At 50.7% G+C, this 25,681-nt stretch overlaps 2 protein-coding genes across 2 annotated transcripts; one reads left to right on the top strand and one right to left on the bottom strand.

The window, feature by feature from the left end:
• The first annotated feature begins 1,693 nt into the window (after nt 1–1,693).
• On the top strand, nt 1,694–4,372 carry SLC51A (solute carrier family 51 subunit alpha). Its single transcript, XM_027751073.2, has 9 exons — nt 1,694–1,804; nt 2,004–2,098; nt 2,491–2,645; nt 2,762–2,835; nt 2,917–3,075; nt 3,200–3,311; nt 3,432–3,578; nt 3,762–3,867; nt 3,991–4,372. Exons 1-9 carry the CDS (start codon nt 1,770–1,772, stop codon nt 4,125–4,127), a joined length of 1,020 nt encoding a protein of 339 aa, XP_027606874.1. The 5' UTR covers nt 1,694–1,769; the 3' UTR covers nt 4,128–4,372.
• Nucleotides 4,373–5,429: 1,057 nt separating this feature from the next.
• PCYT1A (phosphate cytidylyltransferase 1, choline, alpha) lies at nt 5,430–25,191 on the bottom strand. The gene is made up of 9 exons (XM_027751072.2): nt 25,157–25,191; nt 18,260–18,400; nt 15,434–15,533; nt 13,166–13,282; nt 11,522–11,673; nt 10,670–10,748; nt 9,773–9,915; nt 8,557–8,745; nt 5,430–7,982 (listed from the first exon to the last, which is right to left on the bottom strand). The coding sequence occupies exons 2-9, from the start codon at nt 18,374–18,376 to the stop codon at nt 7,776–7,778; spliced, it is 1,104 nt and encodes a 367-aa protein (XP_027606873.1). The 5' UTR covers nt 18,377–18,400; nt 25,157–25,191; the 3' UTR covers nt 5,430–7,775.
• Nucleotides 25,192–25,681: the final 490 nt, after the last annotated feature.

The raw sequence follows: 25,681 nt of genomic DNA, 5'->3' as shown, positions 1-25,681 counted from the left end.
CTGCATCCCCATCTCAGGTTGGCAGGATGATCCATGCCCCACAGCCATACCTGGCACCTCAGGGTGTGCTGTGCTTGTGGAACGCAGAGGACCCAAGGCTCAATCATGCTTTGGTGCTACCTCAGTGACAAGGAGGGTCATGATGGTGCTAGAGCAGAGTCAGGGACAGACAGATCCAGGTGTGCTGGACAAGGGGACCACTGTGTGCCCCCCTGCAGTGGGCACCCATGGGTGTTGCTGGCCCCAGGGCTGTGTGCAGGCAGGGGAACAGGCTCCTGCACAGCCTGTGGGCACAGCACACTGTGCAGCATGTGTGCGTGCGTGCTGGGACAGGGCTCTGCTTCCCTGGGGCCACGGATACGTGCAGATCATGCCTGTGGTTATGGACTGCAGGGGGATGAGCACCAGGTAGATGAGGCAGGAGAGCGGGCCTGCCGTGACATAGCAGTGACCGCCAGACACTGGCGGTGATACTGGTGTGGCACAGGGGTGCTGGGTGGGGGGCTCCCATAGGGCCCCTGCACCATGTGGGGTCCAGGAGCACCCAGGGCTGTGGTCACCCCCTGTGGGGGGTTTGCTTGTGCAAAGTCAGGTAAGTGTGTGTGTGTGAGTGCACAGGGCTGGCTGTGCAGCGTGCAGTGTGCCAGGTTAGTATGGGGGTACAGCATATGGGGCAGGATAGGGAGCATGTACAGTGTGTAGGGACAGGGATATGGGGCTTGGTTAATGGGGCTGAGGGGAGGGCCAGGTGTGCGCAGCACCTCTAACATGCACAGAACCCCCACAGCAACACCCTTCTCTCCCCATCCCCTTCCCATAACAACTGAGGCATCGCCCCACCTCACCACCCCATTCCCATGAAAATGGCAGCATCCTGCTCCCACAGCAAGATGCAGGGCACCCATTTGGGGTCCCAGTGCCACTCTGGCTTCAGCAGGAGCCCACTGCCAGAGGGGCAAAGGGTGGAGGGCTCCAAAGGGACCCAGTACAAACCAGTACTCATTTTCCTTGGGGTGCTGGGAGGACACCTGGAGCCATGGGCAACCCTGGGACCCATGAGGGTGCTGAGATCCCTCTAAGACAAGGATACACTGCTCCTAACACTTCAGCTCCCTACTCAGTGTGCCACCTCCAGCCCGCTGTCCCCCTCCTCAGGCCGAGGCTTTGCTGTTGTCCCCAGAGGCCAGGGTGCTGAGCCGGGGCTGAGCACTGGGCCAGCCCTGCCCCCTGGTGCCGTGGGAGCTGCTCCCTGCAGGGCTCAGCCCCGGGGCTGCTGGAGCTGAGCCACCACAAACTCCTCACAGGGCCCGCAGAGCCGCTCAGGAGCTGGCGAGCTTCCCACCGCCCTGTGGCATCACCTCCTACTCTGTCACCGCTGCTGAGGGGACAGAAGGACACGTCCTGGACCCTCCATGGCACCACCAGCCCATTTCCGGGCTGCCCTTGGGGATATGCAGCAGTGTCACCCCAGCACAGGTGCCCTGGGACACGCAGGACTGCCGGCACGGGTGACAGTCGCCTTCCCGGCACCCCGGGTCGATAACCGGGCGGCCGAGGCTCTCTGTGGGCCGGGACACCAATGGGTGGCTGCAGCAGTGGGAGAGGGAGGGGAGCACGGGAGGCTCTGGTTAAACTGGAACGAGGCGCGGCGTCCGCCCGCGGTCCCTGCCCTGGGGACTCTGACCCCGTGGGCCGGCGAGGGGAGCTGAGGCAGGCGGTGACGAGCAACCCCACAGCCACTGGGACGGAGCCGGAGAGAGGAGAGCAGGATGGATCCGATCTTCGAGCTGGCAGATGACCCCAGGTGGGTGCCGGAGCCCCCCATGCTGCTTTTCAGCCAGGCAAATCTAACTTTTTGCAGCAGAATTTTGGATTATTCCATCTGCTAAGGAAGGGAGTCACTTGTGGGTGAGGCAAGTCAGCCAGGGGACTGCAGGGACCCTGCAGGGCTGGGTGTCCCCGTGTCCTTGTGGCCCTGTGCAGCACTCCCTTCTGCTCCACAGGTTCTCCCACACTTTGGTGGAGATGCTGATCAGGAACTACAGCGTGCCAGCAGCCTGCTTTTCCCTGCCACCCACCTCCCGGCAACTGCTGCACCGTAGGTGGGGGGGACAGGGTTGGGGACACCCTCCTCTTGTTGCTGGCAGGAGCAACAAGGGATGAAGGTGGTGGGGTGGCTGTAGCAGCTGCAAGCAAGGAGCAGCCCCAAGGAAGGGGGAGGCAGTGTGGTGCTGCCAGGGTCTTAGCCTCCCATCCCACAGTCCTGCCTGCAGGGATGGGGATGGCCCAGGATGGGTCAGCACTGGGGCAGGTGACAGGGGACAGGGAGCAGCAGGTCAGAAGTGCCAGCTCTAGCACAGCAAGACATGCACGGTGTGGCACAGAGCTTCCCAAATCTGTGGGGTGGTGGGTTGGGGGGCAGATCTCTGCAGTAGTGGCCCCAGGAGGGACAGGACAGGATGAAGATGGCTTCTCCTCCCTCCCCGGCAGAGCTGGACACGGCCCAACTCACCATCATGGGCCTCTGCACCATCATGACGCTGCTGTCGGTCGCGATCTTTGTGGAACAGGCTTTCTACCTCACCCACAAGATCCGCTGCCCCATCAAGATGAAGACCCTTCGCTGGAGCAGCTCGGCCCCTACGGTGAGCTGGGGTTTGGGGGTGGTGGTGGGGCATCACCCCGGGCGGCCAGGGCCACCCAAGTGGTGCCAGCCCACAGGAGGGGGCAGTGTCAGTGTGCCAAGCTCGTGTTCCCCCAGGTTGTGTCTGTGGTCAGCTGCTTCGGACTGTGGTTCCCACGCTCCACGATGGTGGTGGAGATGGCTACCACGACGTGAGTATCATCCACCCCAGGGAAGGGGCACTGTGAAGCCCATGGGGCTTAACTTGCCTTCCTCCTCCCCCTCCTCCCCAGGTACTTTGCCATCTGCTTCTGCCTCATGATGAAGGTCATGGTGGAGGGCTTTGGGGGGAAGGAGGCAGTGCTCAGCACCCTGGAGGATGTGCCCATGGTGGTCAGCACTGGGCCCTGCTGCTGCTGCTGCCCTTGCCTGCCCAAAATCACCATGAACAGGTGAGGGAGAGCTGGGATAAACCCCTGCCCCTGGGGAGGGCTTTCAGCCCCTGCTTCTGCTGGGCTGAAGAGAGGCAGGGGCTTGGGGACCTCAGAGTGCTATTGGTCTTTCTGTCCATGCCAGGAAAAAGCTTAAACTGATGATGCTGGGGACTTTCCAGTATGCCTTCTGCAGGGCAGTTGCTGTCTTCCTGGGGCTGGTCCTGCACGCCGATGGGAATTATAACCCTGCTGACGTGAGTGCCAGGGCACAGGGATGGGCAGGGCGATGTCCTAGACAGGGAGCCTCCACCTGCTCTCACCTTTCCCAGCAGCTTTGTCAGCCCAGGAATATATTCTGTGTGCTGCCCCTACAGATTTCGGCGGAGAGTGTGGCCCTCTGGATCAACACCTTGGTTGGTGCCTCTACCCTCTTCGGGCTGTGGGCCCTGGGCATCCTCTTCCGGCAGGCCCGGCAGCACCTGGCTGAACAGAACATCCGGGGCAAGTTCACCTGTTTCCAGGTGAGCCCCTGTCCTGCCCAGCCCCCTCCTGCAGCACAGATGGGATGAGGTGGCAGGGGGGAAGATGGTGGGACAGGAGCCACCACTGGGAGAGAGCCCGATCCGGCTGCAGGACAGAGGGAAAGGTAAAGGGTGGGATCCTGGCAGTGGTGCAGCCCCCACCACTTGTGTTGGTGGTCGCAGCTCCTCCTCGTCCTGACGGCACTGCAGCCTGCCATCTTCAGCATCCTGGCCAACAATGGCAGCATCGCCTGCTCGCCGCCCTTCTCCTCCAAGGCCAGATCGCAGCGTAAGTCGGGAGACAGGGAACGGCATCGTGTGCTCCTGGCTGGGCCCCTCTGTCACATGGTGCGGCGTGGGGAGGGGGCATGGTGGAAGGTGGCAGCTTCAAATGACCCTTCTGCTTTTCCAGAGATGAACTTGCAGCTGTTGATCCCGCAGACCTTCATCCTGGCAGTGCTGACGCGGATGTACTACCGCAAGCAGGATGACAAGCCAGGCTACCAGCCCGTCGGCTTTGCACCCACGGGCACTGACGTCAAGGCGTGAATGGGAGGGAGAAACTGGGGTGCCAAGGGGCAGAGTGAGGTGAGGGGCTGGTCTGCCCTGTACAACCATCTCCTCCCCTGGCCCTGGGGAGCTGCAGGCAGCAGAGGAGGCAGAAGGGGAAAGAGCATCTTGGGACCGAGTGAAAGGGTCTGAATCCTGAAAGCCACAAGCCAAGGGGGTCAGTGAAGCTGCCTCCAGCATGGGGGCTCTTGTCTAGAACTGAGTAAAGGTGAATTTGTACTTGAGTCTTGTGTTGGTGACTGGGTTAATATTATCTCTGCCCAGGTTGGGTGGGAGATGACTCCATACGGGGGAGGAGGATGAAGTCCAGAGCAGCACAGCCATGGCATGGGACCATCATGGGGTGCCCAACATCCAGCTGTGACAATGACCTCTGGGTGCTGCTGCCTGGGGTCCCAGAGCCAAGGCAAGGCCAGGGTGACGGTGATTTCTCCCAAGACCTCTGGATGGGTCTGGCCTGTCCCTGGGGCACGTTCTCCATGGCAGTAGCTGCTCCTGAGAGCACAGAAGGCAGCATCCACACCTGCCAGCCTGGAGCCAGGCAAAAGGAGGAGCGTCGATGAGCCTTTGTAACACAGGCAAGTAGTTAATGCTGCCTTAACCAGCCTTGCCCCCGTACCAGTATCTGCTCTACATTTAGAACAGAGGTGGGGACAGACATCAGGAACAATTGCAACTTGCAGAAACCACTGGGCAATCTTTTGACTTCCAAGTGTTCATTACAGACATCACAACAGGCACAACTTAGCCCATGTTTTCAAATGAACAGATCACATGTTTAAAATCCTAAAAAGTTGCAGCACCCTCTGATGCTCTTGCTTCTACCAGCATCCTTAGCATCTTTCAGCTCTATTCTCCTGCTGCTGTTCTCTGCCATCAGAAAATCCCCTCCTAGAGGCTTACGCCAGCTCTACAGAGAAAGTGAGGTAGGGCTGTCTCACAGGAGTAGACTCTGGATTTAGCAGCATTAAACTCCACACGTTCCTCATTGCATGCTAGTAAAATTTTATTTTCCCACTGTACCTCTTACTTCATGCTTAATTCAAGCATGTCTCTTCTGGATGCTTCTTCTGAAGAGTGAGGGATGGGTTAGGGGTGAGCAGGACAGCCCTGAAGCAGCAGCATTGGGTATATCTGTGGGGAACAAGATGATCCTGGGAAACTTGGTCACGTGTTGCTGAAAGATCAATGTCCTATTCCTGATAGGACATGACAGCGCTGGTCTAGCGATCCATGAGAAAACAAAACAACAAAGGAAAAAAAAAAGAAAAAAAGACTAGATTGGGATTTGAGTGTCCAATTTAATTTCAGTGCAAGGAGGAAGCAGGGATTATTGGTTACAAGAAACAGCTCTGTTATTCCAAGCTACATGTAAAACCATGGCTGGCTTCTTACTGAGCACCCCAGGTTTTGCAGAGAGACCAAATATGTTAAGGTCCCTGCAGAATAAGCCACCATCCAAAACACCACTGTTATCCAAATTTATAGAACACTGTTGCATAACTTGTGTTTTAAACAGTAGTAAGGCTCTAAAGTAGCCTGACCTTCGTGATCCAGCTCAGGAAAGCAATGCAACACCCATACTGAGGGAAGGGTGAGAAAGGGAAGGTGGGGAAGATGAGGGAAGAGACAGTGTGGATGACAAAAAGTAAGTGCTCTACCACTCATAAACCAGAGGATTAACAACTGGCTTCTACCAAGTGACCATCATTTGCTCCTTACAGCTTAAAATCCATAGCAGCCAGCCACATTCCCACAGCCACACACATCCCTGCTGAAAGAAGTCCAAGTGGAAGATTAGGGATCCCCAAAATATCCTTTCCCATACTGGCTCTGAACTCAACAGAAGCACAGAGTCTCTGTCAAGCCCTTTGGACAGCATGACAAAGGACCAACAAGATAAAAGCTGGAAAGAAGCTGCAGCCTGTTCCTACCACAGGGCTACCATGTACCCTGGAAGCATCATATCGTGCACAGCTTGTGGCAGCACATGATGAGTCTCCTCCTTGCACCTGCTGCTTCCCAAGCCTCACATCCCGATCTGGAGACCTCCCTGCAGCACTGCTGACCGGGCTCTGAGCTGTCCTCTGCTCCCAGCACTGCAGGGTACAGGCAACTCGGCCCAGCAGCTCCACCCAGAGACCAGGGAATCACAGGCAAACCTGACAGAAAAGTGAGTGGGAGCTCCACAGCTCCACAGCAAGGCCAGTCCCTCCAGCGCTGGCTGTGGGACAGTGCACTGACCTGCTCTGCTCAGACACGGGAGGGCGAGTGCCCTCGGGGAGCTGCAGCCCACAAAGCTCAGTGTGTATCACAGACACGACAGCAGGCACAACTGGACCATGGATTCAAACAAGCATTACACGTTTAAAGACTTAAAAAGCTGCAGCACTCTCTGATGCTCTTTCTGGCCTGCCTCAAGGATCAGAGTGAGCCTGCACCAATTTGTGCATGTGCTGCACAACCCAAGTAACTGTCACATGAACTGGGACCCTTCATGGGGGTAAAACGTGCCCTTCATCTGCCCAGCTGCACACATTGACACGGACAGAAAACTGGCTGCTTTGCCCTTAGAACAGCGACTTCACAGCACCAGTGTAAAGGACTGCTCTGGCCCTTAGAGCACAGAAACTGAAACACAAACACACACAGAGCAGTGCTGAGGGGCCGTCTGCACAGACAGTGACACGTATAACACACCACAGACTGGGACAAGGAACTTCTCAAAAGAGTACACACATTCATTTCCGACATGGGCTCTCACACACCCAAGGAAACGCATAGACAGCAAGTGCCCTGAAGCAAAGATTCATTCTCTTCTCTCCAACAGCAACTGAGGGCTCAATTTTAGCAGTCTTGTTGAGGTTAGCTGGACAGGCCTTTCCCCTGCAGCCCCTGTATACTTTGGAGCTGTGAATGCTGCATGCTTTACGGGGTGTGCCACTCTACGGTGCCATGAGTCCTTCCTGGGTGTAACTCCTGCGTGCCAAGCTGGTACCCCTGCCCAGCACGCCCTCACTGCGACACACTGGGAAGCTCAGTTTAGAGGCATGTGAGCACTACAGGGTCTGCTGGATAGATTGCTATCGCTCCAGCCCAGCAGGGAGGTCTCTATTTCCTAAAGCCTTGTTACACCACTGCTTTGTGAGTGCCCTCGAGGTCATGCTGGTTGAGGAACTGAGGGGTCTTCCGTTTGGCAGTGGCACAGATACTGCCTGGGGGGGGGGGGATAAGACAGAGGAGCTGAAGGAAAGAAGAGACAGATGGATCTTCCCACTCTCCCTCTTGCCTGGAGATTTAACAAGGGAAAAGAAACCAAAACAAAAGCCACGCTAGAGTGCTATTCTTTGCGCTTTTAACGAGTATTTTTTTAAAATATAAAAGCCATCTTCACCCTGGAAACTACTAGAACGTAAACAATAAAAAGGGGATTTGGGGAGAAGAAGGGAGAGGAGGTTCGAATGTGCTTCCAGGCAGCAGCCCTTGCTAAGAGCAACGGGTGCCTCCAAGGCCCTGTGCTCACCGTCAGCCCTGTTCCTATGGCTCTCTTGCTCATTTAGAGTTCCCCGCTGGGTCTGGACTTAGGATTCTGCGATTAGCAGTTCACAGCAAATCCTGGCAGGTAGCTTAATCCTCTTCATCCTCACTGATGTCATAGGTGACTGCAGACTCATTCCTGGAGCGGTTGGCGGGTGAGGAAGGAGGAGTCTTGGTGGAAAAGGGCCAGCGGAAGGAGGGAGATGGGGAGCGGTCATGTGTGGGGCTACTGCTGGGACTCTGCTTCGGGCTGATGGCCTGCAGCATCCGGCCCTTACCCTCCTTCAGCATGTGTTTCTAGTGATGGAAGCAGGAAGACAGTTAGCACAGTTTAAACAGTCATGGAAATGAACACTACTTACAGTTGTGCAGCAAGAGTTGTGTCCCTTCATTACTTTGTGCAATGTAAGAGCAGAAAATGCCCCAGCATCACTCTGGGCTTTGGAAACTGCACACAGAGTAATCACCACACATTTTCAAGCACTTCTAACATGAAGTGCCTGTGATATTTACCCAGCAGCACAGGAAAGCCTGGCATAAACAAGTAGCTTCAGACTCATCCCAGGCCAGTGACAAAGTGACTGCCATCCTCTTGGCAGATCAGTGGCCAAGAGGGCACAAGCTGGAGTTGACAGGCCAGCTCATGCGACAGAGGAACTTTTCACCTACAACCATAACTAGCATTATCTAGTTGGCAATGGTGACGGCTCCCTGAAAACAGGCTGCCCACGCCTGGGACAACTTGTCTGGAGACAGGCAGCCCACTGAGCACCGCAATTAAACCCTAAACCTCTGCTCTGCAGACTCTGCAGAAGCCCTACAACGAGCGTTGATCTCTCCAAGATCCCCTTTTCCCAGAGCACCTCCTTACCAACGCGCCTTCTGGACCAAACATCTCCAAGAAATTGCCGATGAACTCTCGGGACTTCTCTTCCCACTTCTGGATGAGATCAATGCTCTTCTCCTCCACTTTCTGGACAAATTCCTTTGACTTCTCCTCTACATCCTTCACCCTCTTTTTCACCTTATCCACGCGTTCCTGGAGGTGGTATTTCTTCTCCTGCACAGTAAGTGGTGGATCAGAACACAGCTCACTAAATCTCAGTGGTGACCACTTCTGCTCTGTGTTACTACACTGAACTGCTGCTTAAGACTCAGCATCTCCATTAGTCTGGTGACACTTCTCCTTCATTTCCATGACACTTCTTCCCCAGACTACATGGCAGACACAGTGGGGCTGTGAGACACTTTGTGGCAGGCACTGACACAGCACACAGAGCAAGGCTAAAGCGAGAGATAAGCACTATCTAATAGGAGTGCATGGAAGAAGGAAATATTTATATAACATACAGATTAGATTTGAGTGACCTGCTGTAGGTCTGTCTGCATATCACAACAGCACCAGGCTTTTTGCTGGGTGTTTTTAAACAGAGGCAGAGTTACATGCCAAAGAGAGGCTAAGCAGCCGTTACCTCTCCTCTTTCATTGTTGTTCACAGGCATGGTATCTGAGTGATAAAAAAATGTTTACTACTTTATTTCCAACATCAGAAGTGTCTTCTGCCATGTATTTTGTCTGTGGGCTAGAGCTGCTCAGCAGAGGATCAGGGCACGTCCTTCTGTCCTACTCAAGTGCTTACTACTACTCCTGCAGCTCCAGGAAGAGAACAGTACAGTGGGAACAGGATCAGATTTTATCCTAACAAATGACCTTAAGAAGGTGGCTGAGGGAACAGGAGAGAGATGAGACAGCAGCTGCTGCCAAAAACAACCCACTTTTCATTCAATTCAAGAAAGCACATATTTCGTCACACACCCTCTCTCCAGCTCTTTCAATAGGTAAAATGTCACCAGGATATCTCTGACAATGGAGCAGTATTAGCAAATCACCAGTTCCTCTGGGTGGGTCCCTGAGGTGATTTTAGGGGCAGAAGAAGTTTAATTTCTACTCCAAGGAGGCTGGTTTGGTGCAAATGCTTAGCTCTGCAGACAGGCCTTTTACTGGCATGTGGCAGGACTGTGCTATCACTAGACAAGACTCAGCATCTTCTCACCCTGCAGTGTGTGCTGAGACCCCCTTCAACTCACGTTTATGAAGCTGACGTTGAGCTCTTTAGCCGTGTAGCCCCGCTGCAGGTTCCGTCTGACATAAACATCATAGTCCCGCACGATCCGTGTGATGATGTCTGACGTTGAGATCCCCTCGGTCCTCTGAGTGGGTGCAAACATGCCTAAAGTTGGGGAATAGGACCCAAGACAGCTGTAGCAAGACACATGGCAAAAAGCTGCTGCCACCTCTACTAGGAAACAATCTCTCCTGTCAAGAGCAACTTTCCTAACTGTCCTCCTATCACCACATCTTTGACCTTGAATGTACAATACCAGAGTCCTCCTTTTTGGGACTATAAGGAAGACCCAAGTAAGACCACAGCTTGTCAAAACCCTGTCAAAATACCAGGTATTCTAATGAAAAGTTCTTTACTTTAGCTGGTATAAAGACTATTGATCATAACCCACTGCATATAGAATAGTGTGGGGACAAGGGGCCCTACAATTTAGTGGGTGGAAATATAACACGCTGTGAGGGCTAAGTTTGGATAGTATAAGAAAGCTGCACCCCCAGTGAATTTTACAGCAAACAGTTAGAGGAGCCCCTTTGCTAAGCTCATGAAATTCCCCATTTGTGAGAATCTGTAAGACAAACTGCAGTATGTTTTCAAAAGGTGGCAGTTAATTCAATCACAGCTAGATTGGAACTAGGAATTAATGCTGGGCCATGCATGGCCTGGGACATGGGACAGTCCTAGTGATATGAAATGGGGCCCAAAGCTGCTTCTTCCTGCCCTCAAAGCCTCCTGGGCAGACCTTGTTCCCAGAGGGGCAGTGCCACTTCCCCAGGCATAAATAGTCCTCCCATGCACAGGCACAGGAGAAACTACAGCAGATCTTTGACAGAAAGCCCTGGGGAATCTGACTCAGACCCACCTGCCTCTTTTATATGCTTATAGACATCATCACTGCCAGCAGAGGAATAGGGGATGTCATCATGTGCAACAAAGTCGATCTGAAAATTAAGAAAGTGAGTCAACATTTTATCTTGAATGTGCAGGTCTGCTTCTGTCAAAGGTTGGTAATTTTCGGCTCAACACCTCCACGCAGGGGTGCGACAGAGAACAGCAAGAAAGCAACACTGAGCAGTCCCAAGTTCTCACTGGCAATTGCCTATCAATTGTAAGCACACGCCAGAGAGGCAAGGAAAGCCTGGGAATAAGGACACAGCTGTTTTAAGCCCCGCAGAGAAATGGTTTGTTAATGGCAACAAGTCTCCCCTGGAGACTCCTTCACCTCTCAAAGCAGTTCAACAGATGTTAGAGATTCCTTTCACTTTATCTCACCAACTAATAAAAGACTCTCAAGGCAGCTTGCCTGGTCTCCTGCTGCAGGGAAGCTCATGAAAATGTAAGCTGCTCCTGCTGTAAGCAAGGAGTTGGACCAGACACCCCCCAGAAATCCCTTCCAACCCATGTTATCCTCTCCCTACTGCATTTCACACCTATCTCTACCCAGCACCAACTTCTCCTGGAACAGCAAGAACCCTCTCAGGCTTCTTCACCATGTCACAATCTCTACCTTATTTTAACATTACCTGCCAGTTCAGCAAAACCTTCTAGTCTCCCAAGAAACCCACTCGATCCCCATAACCCAGTTCGTTCTATAGTCAAGGAGTTTCAACAGAAAGAGCTTGCTCAGGCAGAGGTCACCCTCAAGGATGAATTCTTGCTGTGAACAGACAAGAGGCTAATCAAAATTCCAAAAAGATCAGATATCGCAAATTACCCTGTGCTCTGCCAGGAACTCGGGCGTGAGTGTCCATGGCGCGTTTCTCACCACTTCGTCCACATAGCGACAGTGCTGCACAGCATCATACCGCTCATTCTCGTTCATTACCGTGAAGCCCTTGAAGTTATGGGTCAGCTCATCACTGCAGACTGGAGAAACAGGCAGACAACAGTGAGCCTGAGGTACTTACCCCGGTGCTTCACAGTAAAAGGATCTTGCACACATCTCTGCTGGCAGAGGCTGGCAATGGCACTTCCAAACCCAGCTCTTCCAGCCATAAAGAACCAGAAACAGGGAGCAGTACAGGGCACTAAACTCCTGAGCAATTCTGGGCAGGCTGTTTGGGGAATTTCTGCCCAAGCCCACACCCCAAACCTTCAGGGTCTCTAGAGCTTACAGCGCTTATCAAGAAAACCAGTCAACACAGAAGACAACTCTCCTGTATGAAACAGCACCTGGGGGCCTACTGGGCTTTTAAGCCTATGGATGTCTCAGGCTTGGAATCTGAAGTCCACAAAAAAACCCATTGTCTAAGCTTCCCCTTTCATAAAATGCCATAACACAGTCGAGTTCTTGGAAAGTTGTATTAAAACACAGGGTGAATTCACAGGAAATCAAGTTAGCTTAATTATTATGTTCTATGAGAAAGCAAATTAACAACTCTTCATAATCTGCAACGCAAGGTATTGAGGAGGGAGTTTTATTTGATTATCAGACTCAAAAGTAAACAGGGCATTACCAGTCTCACTGGTATTGGATGTATTTACGTTCTCGACAAACATGATAAAGAGCGGGTGAGACTGTTCCCAGCTTGGAGCTCATGTTCTCTTGGGCTGTGGCCTCTTGTCTCAGTCTTGGTGCAAGGGGACCAGGGGTCAGCTCTCGACAGACAACATGCACAGCCTGAGGGGCACAGAGGCACTGCCTGGACAGAGGCCCGTGTACTGCAGCAGCCAGAAGAAGGGTATCCATTTTCCTCTTACATTTTTGAAGGAAGCCTGGCTAAAACACCTGTGTTAGATCCCCTCAGGCACTCAGCAGGATATTTCTGGCATCATCTAAAGACTTACGACCTAACAGCCAAAACGGTGAACTTCTATTTGGAGAAATGGGGCCTCACTGACTTCCATGTGTCCAGGCACATGCCCAAGAAATGACTCTGATCTCCACGCTCCTAAGGGGATCTGTCTGGCATTAAGCAATTCCCATAAGCAATCCCCAGCAGGGAGCTGGAGCTGGGGAGCGACTTGCAGAGCAATATAAATGACACAAAGCTCAAGCAGCCACAGAAGGACTGTTACTCATTCTTTAGCTGTCTTATTCAAGAGTCCAATGCTCAGTTATCCCTAATACGTTTTGATACTCAGGTGTGCAACTCACCTGTATCTGTCACAAAATAGAAGGGTCGAATTAGAACAGCATGATCAAAAATCTTTTCCTGAAGCACTCACCTGGTAAAGGGAATCTTTCTGCAGACATATCCAACCCTCAACATATTGCAATAAGACTCCAGCAACATTTGGGACAACCAGCTCAGTGAGAGCCACTGAGGCCACAAAGACAAAAGCCCTGTATGCACAACCCCAGACGCAGGTAAACTGTACTCCTGCAACAGCCAAAGACAACAAGGTCACTCCTTACCTCCAACAATGAGGTATGTGTTTGGGAAGAGGTTCTTCGCTTGCATCAAGGCCCGGGCATGTCCAGAGTGAAACAAGTCAAATATTCCATCGGCATAAACTCTGACGGGGCGATCCACTGTGCCAAAGGGACAGAGAGACAGTTGTGAAGATGCCTTCCGGGAGAAGCAGCTGCTGCTCATGCCTGCATTTGAGGACCTACTTAAGCTCATGGGGGTGTTACAGAACACAGAGCCATAGCCAGGACAGATTTGTGAAGAGAAATGGCTGTCTCTCCGTCTTCCCACATGGAAACAAATGCATCTGAGCTGAAATACAATCACATTCAAAGGCAGACTGAAAGCCTACCATATATCACCCTAACAAGATAAAGGGAGACCTAAGGAAAAGCAAACCCTGAACATTTCCCTTCTATGGAAATCCAAACGCAGAATAAACTTTTTTCACAGCAGTGAACTACCAGAAGGGAACTGGCCCACATGTTTCATAGGTGCCTGACTTCCTCCTGCCTGCCAGGATGGCATCTCAAGACCTTTAGAGAATCCCCCTCTGCAGCCTGCTGCCACAGCTACCAGTCTGGTTGAGGGACCAGACTGTTCTAATCCCCCACCAGCATCATTGCCTCCTCTAGACCCAACGGCTCTATCCAAAACACAAGCTGGACTACACAAAGCAAAGCAGACACAATTCTGCTGAACCTCTGGCATTAGCAGCTAAATCCATAAATAAATATGGAGGAACAAATCTCTCCTCAGGCTACCTCTGCCAGGGGAAATTGTAGCTCAGCTCTTTGAGGTCAGCACAGAGGTAAAGTGAGATAGTCTAGCCCTGCCATGTAATAGTGGGAGGCTCCCTGACTTCTGGTCTTGAGACTATACAGGATTGCAGTCCTCTTGCTGCTGGTAACAGAAAGCCACACAGTCTTTGTATCTGACACACTCGGGAACAGCCTGCTGCTCTCTAGCCTAGTCAGGCAGACAGACTCAGGGAAGTGGTGTGAGCAGAGGCACACCAAAGCTGCAGTAAGGACAGGGTAGAGATAAGACCTAGCAGGATTGCTGAGACCCCAGGGCTCTGGAGAGGGCCCTGAAGGTACCCAGAGACAGAGCCTGGAGGGCAGCAGGAAGAGGAGTTGATGCAAAGGTCAGGGTTGTCAAGTTCAAGCTAAGCAGAGGAGTCAGTTTGAGGACAGCCTCTTGCAACCACTTTTTAGTGATTCTATGACCTCAGTCTGAAGATGTCAGGAGGCTCTAAAGAGCCAAGGATCTGGAGATATGCGACTGCAAAAGCTCTCTGTATGCCAAAAGAAGGCTGGTCCTGGCAAGCCTTTATGAATGTACAATCACATTCTGGAAATTGGCTGGGACATCCTTCCCTTTCCTCTGTACCTGCAGCAGCTACAGTTCCTGAGCATAGACATAAACAGCAACAAGGAAGCATGCAGTGTATTTTAGTCCTAGCAGGCAGAAAAGCTACCAGTGTTGAAATCAAGAGACCTTTGTGCAAGCTCTGGAGACTTTCAGCTGGGAAATTAATGTGGACTGTGAAATACACTGGATTTTCAGAGCCTCTAGCAGGAAACCACTGCCAGGTCTCAATCTGAGCTGGCTCATCTGTCAGCAGCAGTCAGGTAGATAGAAATGCAGCATTTTTATTGTCTCTGTAGCTATAACAGAGAGGCCAAATAAGATGGCACCATCTGCACACTCTGTTTGGCAGGAGAGGGCAGTCATTCCTCAGGAGTCAGTCCTGCCTCTGCTTTGGACTTGCAAAGAGAACAGTGTTTCTCCCACATTGTTGTTGTGAGGCTGGCCAACTGTGTTTAATGACACTGACTTTACTTCAAATCCAGGCTAGAATGGGACATTCAGATATGTATTTTTTTTCATTTGCCCATTTCGATTATCAGAAAAGATGACTTTTAAAGTGCTTAACTTCAAGCTACCACAGACAAAGTAAGTACAGAAAATGTATCTGATATTACTCTATAGCTGTCAGTGGCACAGGAAGAGTTAAAACAAATACGTTTGCTTCAAAATACCCTTACTGGTGAAGGCACAGCTCCTCACACCTACAATTTCAGTTGTACTGACAGGCCCAATTTCACATGGGAACAGTTATCTAATCACCAAAGCATTAACTAAGTCATTGGCTGCAAATCTGGTCCAACACACAAGGTTGTTTTGGTCTCAGAGATATCACAATCACATGCACCCCCCAAAACCCCAACATTTACACAATCTCCTTCCAGTCTGTTTTTTTTACTTACAAGGGGTCCCTCTCATCGCTTCCTCATAGGTTACTCTGATGTATGGCTTGCTGTAGTCAATTTCCACTTCATCTGAAAACGGAGCCGGTTCCCTCAGTCCCTAAACAGCCAGGGAAGTTTCGCTGTGAGAATGCAAAGGTGAGGGCAGTTCAAAGCAGCAGCACTGCCACTGCAGTGTCCTAAGCCACTGAGTGACTCACTGCGTCTCTGCACAGTTCAGACACGTGTACTAAAAGACTAGTTAGTGTAAAACCTCAAAACAGCCCTGCAGGGTGATTAGCCTGAGTTTAGAGAGCAAGAGAGAAAGCAATGTAGAGTTTAGAAGACAGCAGTTATACTGGACCCAAGAAAACCGGTGGCTCAGATCTGCAGCTGCTAAACCCAAACTTTGGACACACGGCACTTCACAGCAGCACAAGCCAAGCTTCAAACCTCACTATTGCAGCTCCAGCTATGCCCACTCTAGAAAGACCATCACTCTGCTGTGCCTGAGTGCTTGTGCCATGACATACAAATTGTAACAGCTCCTTGATTTGAGTAGATGAGTGAGCAGAAGAGCAATACCAACAGCAGCACTAATGTGTGTATTGTCATATTATATTACATTCACCATTTCTGAGCCATACACAGTGAGGGACTAACCTCAATCTGAGGCAGAATACTCCAGGTGCTTCAAGAAAACAACTCTAACTTGCTAGCTTGACCACAGCAGTACATTTAACCAACAGCTGAAGTCCAGGCATCATTTCTGGTCTGCTCTAAATGGAAACAAAACATCTGCTCTTCCCATAACAAAATTTCCTTCTAGCTGGAAGGTGTGGGGCAGCAACGGACAACTCGTTCCTGAGTCAGAACACTAGGAAACAAGCTTACAGACCAATAACATCTTCAAGCTGCAAAAGTCTTATCAGCAGTTTCCTCTCTGGCCTCCTGTCCCCCTGCAGAATCCTGCCACGGTGCCCAGCACCACTGCAACCAGAAAAACCACTGCTATTATTGCTACTGTCATTCCTCATTAGAGTGCTTATAGAAAAGAGCACAGGAAAACAACCACTGACCACTACATTCAAGCAAACTGATACTGCTGAGCATCTCCTTTAACTTACTGAGGCTCCGTGTTTCACACACCACCTCCTCTGCCAGGATCCTTACTGTCAGTTAAGGCCTGCAGGCCTCTCCTTTCTTCACTGCCATTGTATCTGGGACTCGTGAATAAAACCAGATTCTTTGTAGTTTGGTTGGCACACACCTGATATGTAGCTAGGAATAAAAGCATAAAAAAGCCCTATCAAAATTATCAGAGGAACAGAGAAACGTTCTCAAAAGGTCCTGCCAGTGTCTTGCCCTTCCTCTGCAGGGCCTGGGAGGGTCAGAACCTAACGTGGTGTGCACAGTACAACAGGCTTATGTGTCAGCAGGTTTGTTACCACCATCTGCTGCTGAGTCCTGCTGCTTCGGGGGAACATTCTGCCAGCCAGCTGCTTAGTTGGGAGTGGTAAAGGCTTCAAGGTAATCTCACAGTTAGGCAACACTATTACTCTTGCTATAATAAATAAAACTTTTGCAAATGGAAGAAAAAAAAGAAATCTTTCACAGGAGATCTGTGTTTGCCCTGTGGCTAAAAAACAGGCAGGAAGCTTAGAAAGTGGCTAGATATCACTTGTCTTGTGCTATTTGTAGACAGATGCTTTACTTCTGATACAGGACAGGCACCAACTTGAAGAGCAAGTGACTCCCATGGAATAATAACCTGCACATTTCTCTTTCCTTATTGAAAAGACATGGGGTCTTTAAAAGAGACAGGGTGGGGTTGACAACAGTCAAGGATATAAAGGCTCTGTGGGATAAGTCACACAAGCTCAAGCCTCCACTCCCAATGCTTGCCTCCCCAGTTCTCACTGCTGGCACTGCTCTTACTTCATTACCACCAATGCTGTGGGACAGGGCTGAAGGCCCTGAAGAGCAAAATGTTGCCATTGAGGAGGAAAGCTGCAACACATCACCCTATTTTGCCAAGGACTATGACCCCAGTGCGACGTGGCAGGGATGGCAGCTGGCTTTTGATAGAGATAAGGAAAGAACAACCAGAGCACACGTGATGCACGGGACAGCTCCAGGAAGAGGGCAGAGGAGAACTGTAAAAAGCCCATTGTTGCAATATTGTGGCAAGGACAAGCTAAAGTCAGCCCTTTACATTGGCATTAACTTGCCCAGACCCCCTTCAGAAGAGATCCCTCTGGCTTTAGCTTGCTAAAGCTGTCCCAAGGTTGATCTAGGAGAAATCCTTCCAGTTGTTTGTGCTTTTACTTTTATTGCTCCTGAACAATCCTGAAGTACCAGGAGCATAAACGCAGTCTTTCTCCGGACCAAGAGAATCAAACAGTGATCTTCCCAGTCCTTCAGAGCATGGATTCAACAGATTACTTCTGTGGGTTCTTACAGACTTCAGACCCTCCTGCAGTTCCATGTGCTTGCTTGGAGTATTTCTCCCTCCCACTGGGTCACTCAAAACACACCTCTCAGAAGCGACATGCTACTCCTCCATGGATATCTATATGTGCCTGTGCCACTTCAGCTTAAGTGACAAGCCGGACACACTACAAAAGCAGCTTAGCGATTGCCTCAGACCTAATTTAAGCTCACGTTGTAAGTATGTTATTAGTATGAACAAAGGAAGATTTCAAACTGGATTTGCAAGAAGGATAGCTACTGTCATGTGCTTCTTCTCCTCTGCCCCCCCCTTGTTTTCTGTGTCCACAGACAAACCACCTCAGCTCAATGTTCTGATCTCACATGCTCCTGAAATTCATATCTCTGCTTACTTACGAGTGAGCGTCGGGACATTTTTGGAGGGATTCCATCCAGCTCTGTTGCCCCATTAGGGCCAGATCCATCTTTTCTTCTCTTTCGGGAGTTCAGCCTGGAGGAGGTTGGCGGCTCCATCTTGCCAAGTACGTCCAGTAAGAACTGGAACAAAATGAAGGAGGGGCAAAAAAAATCAAAACAAAACAAAACAAAAAAAAAAAAAAAAAAAAAAAGAAAGAAAAGAGAGAGATTTGTCAGTTCTTCCAAAGCAGAATCAGTCAACAGCAGGCACAGTGTACAGAAGGTCAGTGCAAAGACACAGCCACCTCACAAGGGGCTTAGCCAGTTGTATTTGGCATCAGCTGCCAAGGCTTGACAAACAGTGCCTGGTGGGAATACTGAATCATTTAATGCAACTCAGAGCTGTTCTGCAGAGAGAAGTGTGCAGCAGTCAGCTGGCTGGAGAGAAACTGAAACAAGAGTTGCAATACAAATTATAAATCATTACTAAAAGGCTAATTATATTACTCTCATATCTGAAAAGCAACTTAAGGATTATGGTGCACCCAGTCCACATTCAGCCCTCCCCCAGCTCTCATTTGGACTCTTTACCCTTTACACCCCTCAAGATAGCTGGCTGGGTGTGCTGCATCCCTGTAGAAACCTCAAGAGAGGAAGGAGCAGGCCTAAGCAGAAGGGTAAGGGTGAGGGAAGGGGTCAGAACTTAAATGACTAGGTGGCTTGCTGTTTGTTTTGTTGTTTGTGTAAGACCAAGCTGCAGCTCCCCAGTGGGGACAGCTCACTTTGGGATGGCTGCCACCATGCTCCCCTCTTGTCCCCTGTCCCCACCGCAGTGGTGACTCAGCAGATGGTGAAGCAGCTGCTGACACCACATTAGGGCACACTGACTTCTGGCACTTTATGTACCAGGTTGTCATTAGTGGTGGTACAGCTGAACTGCTTCTGTGATGAACAGACAGACAGACCACCAATTTGGGACAGAAACTGTGACAGCTATGTGGAAGTAAGTTATCTGTGCTTTTGAGCTGGAGTCACCATACCATTCCAAAGGGGCCCTGGAGTATTAGAAAGCCCAGCTTCACACAGCTGAAGCCAAACTACGGGTTTACAGGAAGGTGTGGTGGCAAATATTCCCTTTTCAGCTGCTGCAGGATTTAGAAATGGGTGGTAGATCTGCAAAAACTAAAGAGCAGCGTTATGTCTCTTGCTCACTTGAAGTGTGCACCTCTCCAGCGCAGCAAGTGGCATTTCTGGCCTGCTGTTCCTGAGAAGAGCATGACCCCTCCACCAAGGAATGATCCTTACGTGCATGCCTCAACACCCTAATAATAAGAGCAGTGTGGAATTTAAAACGTCTCTCCACCCACATGCTATGGGTGTGCTGGAATGTGCTAGGTGGGGCAAGTGCAGGGTATGAGAAAGGGCAGATGCCCCCCTAAATACCACCCTTTTCCTCAGCAGAGGGGTTCTGCTGAATGTTCCTGCTTGGAATGAGCTGGGACTGTCCTCACTAAGGGCCACTGGCAAACCTCTGCTGTTGGCAGCCAAGGAAAGTGTGCTTTGTGGAAGCTCTGTTAAGAAGCAGATTCAGTGATCGGACTTACTCAAGCACAAATGACTCCAGGTTAAGGAATGTTCCAAAGTAAGGAGTCCAACGCAGTTAAACAACACATAAACATCCCATTCTCCTCACTGAGCATCAGCAAGACAACACCTTAGGGACAGCATTAGAGCCAAACACAGCTGAACTGGGCTGGGGCTACATGGATCTAAGCATCCCTGGCTGCCCTGCTAGACCTGCTACAATACACTAAGAACAGGAAAAGAGAATCTTAGGTGTGTGGGGAGCCAAAAAATACTGTGAAGAAGATAAAAGCGACAGTGAAGAGCAACCACAAGGACACTTAAGAACTGCATGACCCACCCGGCACTCACTCCATAATGCCTGTGAGTCAAGCTTGCCAAGTTTCCCCCATTCCAGTAATTAATTTACCATTTCCTAACAACAAACATATGGGAGGATGCAAAAGCAACCTCAGGCAAAAAGAGTTTGCAACCCTGGCTTCAAGTCTTCAAACACTTAACTAAACATTTAACTTTCAGGCAAGATCGGTGCTATAAATGCAGCAGATTCCAAAATGCCTCTGTGAAAACACAGGGTATGACACAAGTCATTCCTAGATTTTGCAAAGTGTCACCTTGCAAGCACACTGTATCAGTCATTTACTTCATCACCACGGTCCCAGCAGAAATCATTCAGTTCACAAAAAGCATTGAACATCTGTCCTTGGCTCAAGTAACCCCAGCATTCATGGAAAAAGTGAGGGAAACAGCAGCAGCTTTTCTTGTTTTTTGGTCAAAATAATTTCACTGTGCTTCAAGTCCCCTGTTGGTCTGTGACCACTCCCTTTCCTTCTCTTTGGAAAGAATTAACCAGCTTGTTCACATGCTGAATGCAGACATTCTGAAGCACTGCCCGGCAAAACATGAAAAGCACCGGCAGAGGTTTTGGTGCTGAAGCATGGACATAGCAGCCCCTACACACAACCAGGTGAAGCTCTTCCCACGTGAGCCCAGCCCACCAGAGCAACCAACTTCTCAGCTGAATTATCACCATCACCTTCCTGCTGGGTGCAGAGCTTGTGGCCAGACAAAGACTGCAGGTTACAGCACAGGGCAACACCGTGATTTAGGCTGATGTACAGCAGCACTGTCCCGGGCCAGGAGGAAACTCCAACAGCTTCTTCCAGCCCCTCCCACACCCAAACCACCGGCTCTCCTCCACCCTAACTAACTTTTTCACCTCTCAGGGTATTTGTAGTGAAATGATGGCAAACAACATAAGCGAATGGATTCCAACTTCATATATTCTATTACTGGCATTGCATTAAATAAGTAGCAGTGGTGAGACAGTACCAGCCACAAAGCAGCAGCAGCTCTACCCGATATACTGAGTGAGAAACTTGCTTCAAGGATGGGATAAACATGGTCTATCTGCTCTGATCTTACAAGTTAGGTGTTGCTGAAGAAGCCTCTGCAACGTTTGGAGAGCTGGGCTGAGCACCTGAGTGATGCAGCTCTGTTAATTACTCAAATTAATGCAGAAATTAAACAACAATTTTACCACTCTTTGGAACTTTAAAACCTCTATGCTGTGGCTAGTGCATTTCTGGGAAGTCCTCCCAGTACCAAACTTGTCTTCATTAAAAACTGGGAACGTGTTTCCAAAAACAACACACCTTACTGCAATAAAGCTGCTAATCTTAGAATGTTTCATTTTGACCCAAGTGACAAAAATAGCATCCTAAACAATTACTAACAACGGGATCCAGCATCTCTAGCTGACCTTAACACATGAGGACACAGCTTTGGTTCCCCAAATGCATAAAACACTGCCTGTTCTAAAATTAATTACATTTGCAGCAGATGGGGAAGAGGAAAGACAAGACAACTCTCAAAGCTCACTCTGAAAACTCCAAGATAGAAACCAAGCATAACCAGAAGAAAGAGCCCTGCTGTAAAATATTAACATTGTTCTATTTTAAAGCGTCACCCTCCTACATTAGTGAGCCCATGGCTAAATATGAGAAACTGCTTGCAAGGAGCAAGGTTGGAAGTGTCCCATTTGGGGCAAACCACAGCCTTTGCACCACTTTACAAAACACTAACGGCTTTGCTTCTTAAACTTATTTCTTTGGTGCATATCCCATACCAAAGAAGGGCCTTGCATCACCTGCCAGCTGGCTCACTGAGAGAGAGAGACCTGTACGAGCTCTGCGAGGAGCAGTCGACTACCAGACAGAAGAGTCACCCTCCCTGTCAGGGAATCACTGAATCCCACCGAAACGCAGTTGCTTCTGGGAGGGAAAAAGGACAAGCATTGATTACCACCAAGGAAGAAGATATATAGGCAGGGAAAAAATTTAAAACTCCTTCCTTAGTGTGAATTAACTACACCATCATCAGAGCTGGAATTTAACCACAACATCAAAGTTAATACCTCTGGCAGGTGGAAAAGGTCGGAATAGGCACAGCAAATCTTCTTGCTCAGCCAAAGCCTTATTTCAATTCATCTTCATAGACAGCACTGATGTTTTTTAGCCTTGGTGGTGTCAGAGAACTCCTGCCTCACACTACACCGGAGAGGCAGATCAGATCTTTCTGCACCTTGAGCACAATGATGGCACGAGGACCTGGCCCATCTGCATTGCCTTTTGATGTCCCAAAGGACTTCTTGAAGAATATTATCTGAAAACTTACATCAGCAGCACGATTTCTTCTGCCACTTCTTTTGCTTTTCACATGCAGATTTATATGCCAAAGCAAAATAAATCCTGCTACTTAAACTGAAAGCCTGTGCAAAACAAGAGCTGACTGTAACAACTTGATAAATGCTCCAGTTCAAGGCTGCTCCAATTCCTACCCTGGACCCGAGCACAAGACTGGCAGTGGGACCAGCGAGGCCCTGGGACACCCACAGCTCCCTGGGTGGCACTGCCTGCCCCAAGGCTGCACTATCGTCCCTCCGAACCTGGGAGGCGTTGGCACAGTCAGATGTGACTGTCATGTGCTGCTTTGCCTACAAGATCATTGCACTTTACAGGAACCAGCTATTTCTCTTCTGCTGACTCATCTGCAGGCAATACTACTAAACTTTGCACTCTGCCAGCTGTCTGCAGAGAATTGCCTTGACACATGGACAGCATGTAAGCGGGAGCCTCAGGGGAAAAAGAAGAAGTCCTGTCACTTCAGATAATACCCTTGCCAGGCTATAAAGTACCAAAGAGTCCCTGTATTCCTCCACATTCCTCAGTCACGGGCCAAAGAGAATCCTTTTTCCCCTGTTCTTACCTACTTCCAATGCCCAGTTTACAAGTAACCTTGCTGGCATGTACTCCTGGAGAGATCTGCTGTAGACAGAAAGACTTGGAAGAGGCTAATGGCAAAAGACTCATCATGGATCTCTTTTCAATCAGTGTTTAAAAATCTTGCCCAATCTCCAAGGCAACTTCATGCCCTGCCCAGGCTTGCCATGCCCACCTCTGTCCCAATCTCCAGACTCAGAGCATCTGCCTGGAAACGGAGTGCTGCTGGCTGTGACCCAGCCTGTTCACCTCCAGAGATACTGTGATGCTCCTCACAGTCAGCATCTGCTCTATCTACGTGGTCTAAGTCCTTGAGACCCTTGCAAAGGTTACTGCAGGATCTGGCAGAGTCCTGTCTACACGTAAAAGAGTCCGCTTCAGCTTCTCTGGATAAACAACAGCAGCTATCCTGCATCATATTCACAGACATGGGAATGTATAAAAGGGATTCCAGTTCAGCCGGTGCCACACATTAGTCCAACAGCATCCAGACCTTTAATACACCAGCTAAAACAACCTCCCAGGCCTTGCCTCCCCTACTGATCTAGGCAGGCTGATAGCATTTTCTTGAGCAGAGCCTGAGAACGAACAAGCTCTGGTACCTGTATCCTGCAATAATTAAAAAGATGCTGCTTCTCACCAACTAAGTCCCCAATGGCTTAAGACAATTCTCCATAACACCACCACAACTGAAAAGAGTGCAGCGTGCTCACCTTGGCAGTGCTGTGAACTAATACACACGTAAAAAAGAAAAACTGCCTGCATGACCTTCTCTGTGAATTCACGGCTCTTCTGGGTATACCATAACCCTAAGGCACTGAGTGTCCCACCATGCAACAGTCTCTGCTGCGGGTAGTGAAGCAGATGATGTAGGGTTTATGCAGAGGTCTGGAGCCTGCCCTGGGACAATAAATTCTGAGAATGGGTGGTCATTCTGTCCCAGCTTCTCCATTGTGTTTTGTTTTTAGGACTTAACCACAGAGCTTTTTGAGACTTCAGGTGTAAACTTCCTTTCACAGTTTTACACATCAATACCAATTCCTTGCTGCAACAGTTACTGTTTGCAGATCTTTCCACAGTGATTTCAAGACAGTTTCATCCGAGTCAGATCTTGGAGCAAGAAACTTCCAAGTCATGAATTTTAATAGTTAGGCATATACAGTGAATTCCTTCAGGAAATAAAGCATGGGTACTTGTCATCTGAATTTCAGAAGCAAATACCACGGCTGTCCTCAGGCCCAGGAGTCCTGCAGACGGAAACTCAGTGGTACCTGTTCCTGACCACCCCAGCCCTTGCCAGCTGCTCACCACGGTCCTGGTTGCTGCAGCAGCACAGGGTGGGGACACAGGGAAGGCCACCTGCAGCATCCTGCACCTCCCTCCACAGCCAGCGAGGGCTACCTAGGAGCATCGCAGCTCTCAGAATTCCTGAGGGCTTTAAAGTCTAAGTACAAACCCATTAACGAGCGCAGCCAGGGCTTTGGTGGACACCAAAAGCGGGTTAGAAAGGACGTGTGCCTGCGAAGCAGCTGGGTCACACCTTCCTTCGCCGCAGCCAGGGCCACCTCCTCATTGTCCTCTCTAGGCCGTGACTGTGTCCTCTAGGTCGGGGCACGTTCCCCAAAGTCCTCCTGCTCCAAACCCTGCGGGTGTACTCCAAAAGTTTCCCACAGCGTCTGCTGCTGCCTCCTCTCAGCCATCCCCGAGGAGCAGCCCCGAGGATCACGCCCGAGCCCAAGCCCCCACGAAGCTTGGCACCGCGACCACCCCAGCAGACACTGCCCTCTTGCCCAAAGCCAGTGCCCCATGTCCCGGCCGACCAGCACCTCCCGCCTGTGCCACGGCCAGCCCGCGGGGAGAGCGGTCCGGGGAGGGACCCCTGAGCGGCTCCGCAGCGGTGCCCTCGTGTGCCGCCAACCCAAACCCGCGCCCCAATGACAGGCACGGCTCTGTCCCTGCCCCTGTCCCTGTCCCCACAGCCCCCCACAGCCCCCTCAGTGCCAGCCCCCGCTCCCGCCGGACTCCCCCTTACCCGCGCTCCGCCGCCGCTCCGCCGCCCAGCCCAGCCCAGCCCAGCCCGGCCGGTCCGGCCCCGCCCCGCTCCCGCCGACGCCAACGGGGCGCGGGCGGAGCGTCGGCCCCGGAACGACGGGAAGCGGCCGGCCCGGCCCCGGAAAGCCGCGTCCCGGGAAACCGCGCCTTGGAACCTCCGTTCCGGCTCGCGACGGCCCTCCGAGTCACAGAATATCCTGAGTTGGAAGGGGGCCACAAGGATCAGCCAAGTCCGTCTCCTGGCCGTGCACAGGGCAGCTCCAAGAATCACGTCATGTGCCTGAGAGCTCGCTCTTTCTCCAGGGAAAATACAGCATCCCTGTCCCATGCCACAGCCAGTGGTGGTGAGGCTGAACGATCACGGATGCAAACCTTCTTACCTGCTTTGTACAGCACCTTTGTGAAGCAGCCATTAAAACCCTCCAAAACAGAGCAAGCGCAAGGTGAAAAATCGTGATTTAATAGCCATGACTTGATAAAAGCATCCAAATGAGCCTGAGGTCAT

This window comes from Pipra filicauda, unplaced genomic scaffold (genome assembly GCF_003945595.2).
Source record: "Pipra filicauda isolate LSUMZ 115617 unplaced genomic scaffold, ASM394559v2 scaffold98_size3848907_pilon, whole genome shotgun sequence".
NCBI classification, from domain to species: domain Eukaryota; kingdom Metazoa; phylum Chordata; class Aves; order Passeriformes; family Pipridae; genus Pipra; species Pipra filicauda.
This window is presented reverse-complemented; position numbering and strand designations above follow the sequence as displayed.